This window comes from Solea senegalensis, linkage group LG1, assembly GCF_019176455.1.
Source record: "Solea senegalensis isolate Sse05_10M linkage group LG1, IFAPA_SoseM_1, whole genome shotgun sequence".
In the NCBI taxonomy this organism is placed as follows: Eukaryota; Metazoa; Chordata; class Actinopteri; order Pleuronectiformes; family Soleidae; genus Solea; species Solea senegalensis.
The window spans coordinates 9,288,789-9,295,989 of NC_058021.1; the positions used below are offsets into that span (position 1 = coordinate 9,288,789).

Genomic DNA, 7,201 nt, shown 5'->3' on the forward strand with positions numbered 1-7,201 from the left:
GTATTTTTGAACTTCAAACTTCAGCTGATTTACAATAACTGATGTCTGTGGAGGTTCTCAGTCATCCACGTCATAGTCATCTAATGTTTCTAAATCTCCAGCCCTATTTTGGACTTTGAATGGACCAAACAGACACACTGGCTATTATTTGGGTGTAATTTGGGTCTTGATGTCATTATGAACTCATTTCAGGATGTTCTTGAGCTGATAAAGGGATTTGCCCAGGTATTCAGTAATGCTACACATACAACACTTAATGTTAAGTCCACAATACTTCTCAATAGGGCAATGGTTCCACTGGCGGGGACATAGATTGTTTCCTCTGCTAGATAAAGTCTTCTTCTCCCACATTGCAGAGATGAAAGTCTTTTTGTTATATCATGTCCCTCCTCTGCCTCTGTCATGAATAGTTAACAGAGAGGTGGAGGAGGGACAGAAACCTGAGATTAACTGCACCCCTCCCTCGCTCCTGACAGCCAATGGCAGGCCGCTCAGAGCTGAGGGCTGTGAAACTATATAATCCTGGTGCTGTGGTTGTTCAGACAGAAGCCTGATCTCTCAACTCATCCAATCCAAGCAGGACACTGAAGACTTCTGCAGCAAGAGCACACTCATTCGAAAAGCAAGAAGTTACATTTAGAATAAGAGGAAAAATGAAGACAACATTGGCAACTCTGACTCTCAGCCTGGTACTGCTCATGGCCACAGGTTTCCCTTTGCAGAAGAAAGTTGGATCACCCACTAGTGGTGCCGCCAAGGAGAAACGAGTACAGTACGCAGCGTGGGATGATGTCAATGTCATTGCCCATGGCCTGCTGCAGCTGGGCCAGGGGCTGAAGGAGCATGTCGACAAAACCAAGGTCCAGATGAGGGACATCTCCACCAAGCTGAAGGTATTCAATCGCACAGTGACTGAGCTGGGAAAGGAGGGACAGAGACTGCGAGTAGAAGGGGATGCACTGAAGGTCCAGGTCCAGGGACTGGAGGACAGAGAGGGGCAGCTGCTGAATGTCACGGCCGAGCTGAGGGAGAAAGCAGAGGAGATGCAGCAGGAGAGGAAGATAATGAATGAGAGGATGAGCCGGCTGGAGGAGAAGGTTGACAGCATGCTGCAGGGAGAGACGGTGCAGTCTGACTCCAACACTGGTGCCAAGAACAAGAGTGATGCCCGCAACATCCAGGTGAGAAAAGAAGCATTTCTATGTTTGGTTGGTGATTGATGATGGTCATTTAAAAGGCATGATTTTGTTAAACACTGGCTAGTCTGGGGCTACATGAATTCTTCCTTTTATATATATTTATAATATTGTTGCACTTCTACAGTTGTTTAAGGGGTCTCTTTAACTTAGTGCAGTACAGTTTGCATGGAGAGGAAGGGCTATTATTTAAGTGAGGCTTTTATATGATGTTCAGGGGGAAAGCTATGAGTGGTGGGCGTATTGGAGTGGAGGGGGGTTGGTGAAGAAGCCTGCTCTGTATGCAGGACCACCATGCAGTACGTGCCGAGCAGGCAGGAACGCAGTAAATGCTGTCAGACAAAAGAATATACGCGCACCGGCTACAACAATGTGTGAAGACATCATACGTCCCATTTTACAGCCTACAGACTGTTTAGCCACAGGATGCACACACACACACACACACAGAGAGAGAAGCGAAGACACGAGAGATGTGGCTTTTTTGCAGCTCTGTCTTTACAAAGCCGCATGTGAGAGGGATGAAAAATCCCGCGCTGTGAACGAGTTACGTAACTACAGCTCAGCCAGCTGGAGAGGACAAGGGCTCGTAATTGAAGGACGTTAATGTGGCCTCTCAATGGGACCCAGCATGTGGTCAAACTGTTGTGTTGATTCTGGATCTTCTTTTCTGCGCCATGGTCGCGTTTTACGCACATGGCACAGAGTGGATTCAAGTTGGTAAAACACTAAAAAATGTTGTTCTTTTGCGTGTGTTTTGACTAGCTGATGCTGGAGGCTCAGAACAGACGCATCGATGATCTGATGGAGAGGATCCGACTCCAGCAGGAGAAGCTTGATAAGCAGAATGTGCGCATTAGGACCCTGCAGAGTCAGGTGAGCAAGCACGACAGTGGTTACAACATGAAAACGACCGCAAACTATTTGTCTTATAATCACACCAAGTTCATTCATTTCGTCAATGATTCCTAACTCTTTTGTTCCCCTCAGATCCAGCTGTCACGACAGAGACCGTCACTGCGCAGCAGCAGCACAGGCGACTCCGAGCAGAGTGGCATCGTGGAACAGGGCGACTCACCAGTTGGTAAGTAAAGCGTCTGAAATCCCCTCCTGACACTGTCCTAAGTCCTCTGCACAAAATGCGACGCCAAATGTGGCGCACCATCTGTTCGTCGAGGCCTCAAAGAAGCTTAAATCAATGGCAATTAAAGTCAAGGGATCAAATCATTGTGTTGGCTCGCGCCTGAGCTCAGCTTGACGCCAGGGAGATGCTCCCCATATCATCTGGTGGCCTTACTGCACAGGGAGTGAAGCTTTTAAAACCCAATGACATTAGTCAGAAGAAATAAGACATGGGGAGTCAAAAAAATAACTGAGGACAAATTGAATCAGGCCAACAAAAGATGACACACAAACTTAACACCTTTATTTCAAGATGCCTATTGAGATATTAAAGCAATCTCCCTTTGTCAATGCCTCTCTCACTGTGGTGTACAGTAATTGTATGAGGTAGTGAATAATGCCCCCGACAAGCTGCTGCTGCTACTCCCATCTGAGCTGAACTGTGACCACATCTGGTCATAATGACCGTTTTCATCCAGACTGGATAGACGAGCAGAGTCACCAGTGTTTGTCTCTGTGAAGTCTTCACAGAGGATGAGGTGGATGATAGCAGAGATTGAGGAAGACAAGCAGAAACCTCTACATATTGTATAAGTCCCATTGTAGTAATGAATCAGAGTACACATGAGCTTGCATCCCCGTTTCCAATAGCCACAGATGAGAAGTAGGTGAAAGGTGAACCCGGCTGAGGCAGCAGTTGAGTTCGGTCAGCCAGTGAAGCCCACAGTAACACCTCAGAGCTCTGACATCAGCAGGATTTCAGGAATGAGGACAAAAGAAACAAGTTTCACTGGCGTGTTTTCAACTGGGGGAAAGTTCACCCGTGTCTGAGAGTGTTCAGTCAGGGTCACTCAGCTCAGTGGGATTTCTCACACTGATCAGTTGTATGGCGGAGAGGGAAGCCTGGCAAAGGAAGGCTTTGTAAAAATCTAGCATGCAAGGTTCCTCAGATTACTGGCCTTGTACCTGAGCCAGAAAAACAACAGGGAACAGGGGAAGGTGGTCTAAATTTATCTGTGACCTTTGTACAGATATCTTTCACTGTTTTGAAGACCCCCGCCCTCTTCTTTCAGACATCCAAACTCTTTGTGCAAAACAAACATTTGTGGATTCCTCAAGAATGAGCAACCTTTCCCCTAGATCTGTCAGGGAGTCAGACATCCCCCTCCTCCACCTCAGTCATCCTCTCCTCTCCTCCCCCATCCCTGCACACCAGCTCCGTACCTCCACCTCCATCTCCTCCTCCGTTGTAATGAATAATTAGTGTGCCAAAGTTCAGGAGAACTCATAACCCCCGAGGCAGATGACAACGACAACTGGTCACCACAAGTTCATGCCTCTTGGAGAGATAATCACACTGAAAGAGGAAAATTAACTTTAATGAATGAGTGTCACGTGACAATGCCATCCATGATGTGAGAGGATTACTGGAAGGGTGCTATCAGTCATGAGCCACATTAGCCACATGACAGCTTCAGCTGGCTCAGGAGACCCCTGCCTCGTATTCCCGCTGTTTTCAATTTCCCTTTTATAGCAGCAGCCCCTATCCTCCCCACCACACTCTGATCACTCCCTGTGCATGCACCAGCCATGCATTCCTGCATCACTGAGCGGCTGCTGTGCACGTGAGGGACGTGTGACTAGTCAAGGGGGTGGGGGATTGTAGTATGGGTAACGTGTAACTCAATAGACTGGAGGATGGAGCAGCTGTAAAAAGGGAAGCCTGCTTGGGAACTGGGACAAGGGTCATGTTTATAACCAAGAAAGAAGCTCTCACTCCCTTGTTAGGGTTAGGTCAAAGGCTCCATCATGCACACACTTGTATCTCCTGTTTCACCGATAAGCTCACTTGTAGTGACAGTCTTATTTGCAAACACCTGGCTCCCGTGCAGCCGAGAAATCTGCCACAAGTGTTTTTTTAATGTCCCCAACAGCAACAGTACAAAGTTCAAGGGAGTAAAGCTGAAGAAAAACATGTGTAAATGTGTCGCGTATAAATAGCATAGTCAGCATTGCTTGGGTAAGAGTAATCAGGCTGTTTAGACTGTGCGGCTGTGCAGTGGTGATACTGTGAAAGCTGTTTCTTTTAACGTTGTTATGTTTTTCTCTGTGTTCCTTTGTAGAGGTGGCATCAGACTGTCATGAGCTGTTCCTCAGAGGAGAGACCAGGAGCGGGGTCTACACCATCCAGCCAATCAATGCAGAACCCTTTAAAGTTTTCTGCGAGATGACAGCTGGTAGGTGGAGTTAAACTTCTTTGTCTTTTGATTTGCCTTTTTTTAAGGTTAGCCAAAATGTTATTAGATATATACAATTTTATTAATACAATATTTTCTAATTAAGCCCTCTTTGTATTTCTATCCAGAAGGTGGATGGACAGTCATCCAAAGGCGCCAAGATGGCTCAGTGGATTTTGACCAGCAATGGCAGGCCTATGAGAAAGGCTTTGGCAGTCTAAATGGTAAGTGCTTCCGCTAACTTCAGCATTGATCCTGTCCAGGTGCTAGCTGGCGTGGCCAAGACCAGATTAGTTCACACGACTTGACGGTATTTACTGCTGCTCCATCAGTGGAGTCCATCAGTTTTCTCACCATCACCCCTCTGTCTGCTTCTCCAGGAGAGTTCTGGTTGGGACTTGAAAAGATCCACTCCATTGCCAAAGATGGCGGCTACATCCTCAACATCAAGCTGTCCGACTGGGTGGATGACTTAGCATCAGTCCATCTCCCTTTCCATTTGGGTGGAGAAGAAACCAAGTACTCGCTCCAGATTCCGAAAGTTGGCACCTTCGGAATGTTGCAGAGTTCTCTTGGGACTGACGCCGCCTCCGGCCTGCCATTCTCCACAAGTGACCAAGACAATGACCAGAAAACTTACACCAACTGTGCCAAGCACCTTTCTGGTAAGTTGTAAATGACAATCACAAAAAGAAACACTGGTGTTTGTTTGTTTTAACATGAACTTAAATTCAACATCTAACCTGATTTTATTCTTTATCTTTGTAGGTGGTTGGTGGTTCAGTAACTGCGGTCGCTCCAACCTAAATGGCAGATACTTCCAGAGTCCTCCTCCCAAGCAGCGGCATCAGAGGAAGCAGGGGATCTTCTGGAAGACCTGGAGAGGCCGCTACTATCCTCTCAAGTCCAGCATGATGATGATCGCCCCGGCTGTGATCGTGAACAAGTCATAAAGAATAGAAAAAAAGACAGAGAAATTGTTGAAACAAAGAAAGGTGGTGGGGGGGGAGGAAGGAATTAGCATTTGGTCTATTTTTTTTCTTTTCTTGGTGCTGAATTAATTAAATAGAGGTTGTCTCTCCCTGTGAGAAAAACACCAGATCCAAGGCCCTCAAAGAGAACTCACACTAAATGAGGTTCATTCTTTGAGAGACAAATAATTTCCTTCCCTGCACCAAAAGCCACAAATGGAAAAAAACAAAAACATGCAGTGGGATTAATTCTTTTCTTTGTCACATTTTGTACTGATGTTGTCGATACCATTTGTTGGCATGCAGCAGGAGCCCCAGGTCAGGCCAAGTCCAGGCCTGTCTACTGTGCTGTGAGCCACAAAACATTTCTATCAAGTCAAGACTCGTCTGCAGAATTGCAGCACGTGGACTGCTGTTGAGACTGTGGTTTTGTAGGGCGTAAAAAAAAAAAAAAAAACCCTGTCAGCTCAAACAACTTATTTTGTGGAGTGAAACGCAGGCTGATTAAATTAGCCCTTTGAAACCAATGGTGTGGACCAAACGGTGACTTAACTAAAACAAAAAGTCATTTACCACATGATTATGATATTAGTCTTTGAAAGCATCATGTTTAGGTCTTAAAGCTAAGCACTTTAAGCTAAGATTATGCTGCAGAAACTGTTACGACTGATGTTAAAAGCGGTTTGTGGTGGGGCACTGAAAACCATTCCAGCCTTTTGTACAACATACAGTACATTATTCTGCCTGCAAATTTGAATCAAATTAAGCATATTCTTCACCGTCTAAAAATATTCTGTGGAGATTAAGAAGATGTAAAGTCATATTGACTACTTGTAAAATGAGAGACAGTTTTGTATATAAGGTATGAAGAAACGTCGTTTGTCTTATCAGAAAAGCAACTGTTACTGATCTGTGGTGACATTAAATGTTTTGTCACTAGAGAGTTTTGTTACTGTAGAGGTCCCCTTTTCTTATTTAAATGATGTAAAGAGACAAGATATATATTTCTGGTGCTGTCTGTTAGTAATTTATATTGTCTGTGATGTGTTTAACAGATTTTAAATTGTTTTTTTAAGAGAAAATGCCAATCTAAAGGCCAAAATGAGCCAATAAAACTGATTTAAATGATTATCTGTATTTGTCTGTTATTATGTGTTACCTAAAAACAAACACACAAAACAAATTCATAGAAACAAACCCTATCTACAGTCAATATAAGTGGATAGGCATTATTAAATGCAATTAGACAGAAATGCAAAACTGGCAAACTTCCCATGTTTACATGTTAACTTTATACTGTAAACCTAACAAAACATGTCTCCCAAAGCAGAGATTTTCTGTTGGAACCGACTCAATTTCACGGAGCCACACGTGGCAGATCTTAAAGACTTAACCAGCTTTGCCACGTTACCTGCAAGCAGCAGCTTCAAAGTGTCAGTTTTAATTCACACTTTCTCCTTGCATGTTGGTTTCACTATTAAGCGCTTCATCTGTAGTGATCCTCTGGGCATGGATCAACGTTTGATGGACTGAGCTCTCAGCTGCAGTGTCAACAAGCAAGAGAAAAACAGGTGACTCTCAACAAACTTTAGTCAAATCATCAACAATAGTTTGATATAAGAGCTGTGACAGTATCCAAATCAATATTCAATATTATGCGCTACAACAATGACAA

The 7,201-nt window shown here is 44.6% G+C and overlaps 1 protein-coding gene across 1 annotated transcript; it reads left to right on the forward strand.

Annotated features, from left to right (window-relative positions):
- Positions 1–531: 531 nt before the first annotated feature.
- Positions 532–6,655, forward strand: angptl4 (angiopoietin-like 4). The gene is made up of 7 exons (XM_044042891.1): positions 532–1,181; positions 1,962–2,072; positions 2,187–2,280; positions 4,442–4,555; positions 4,684–4,779; positions 4,936–5,220; positions 5,324–6,655. The coding sequence occupies exons 1-7, from the start codon at positions 654–656 to the stop codon at positions 5,506–5,508; spliced, it is 1,413 nt and encodes a 470-aa protein (XP_043898826.1). The 5' UTR covers positions 532–653; the 3' UTR covers positions 5,509–6,655.
- The last annotated feature ends 546 nt before the right edge of the window (positions 6,656–7,201 follow it).

What these genes read in the sequence shown, in the direction of transcription:
- angptl4 (XM_044042891.1), top strand. Translation starts at nt 654, where the DNA reads ATGAAGACAACATTGGCAACTCTGACTCTCAGCCTGGTACTGCTCATG. An exon ending in ACAGGGCGACTCACCAGTTG is followed by an intron (nt 2,281 to 4,441) that starts GTAAGTAAAGCG and finishes GTTCCTTTGTAG; the next exon opens with AGGTGGCATCAGACTGTCAT. An exon ending in AGGCTTTGGCAGTCTAAATG is followed by an intron (nt 4,780 to 4,935) that starts GTAAGTGCTTCC and finishes CTGCTTCTCCAG; the next exon opens with GAGAGTTCTGGTTGGGACTT.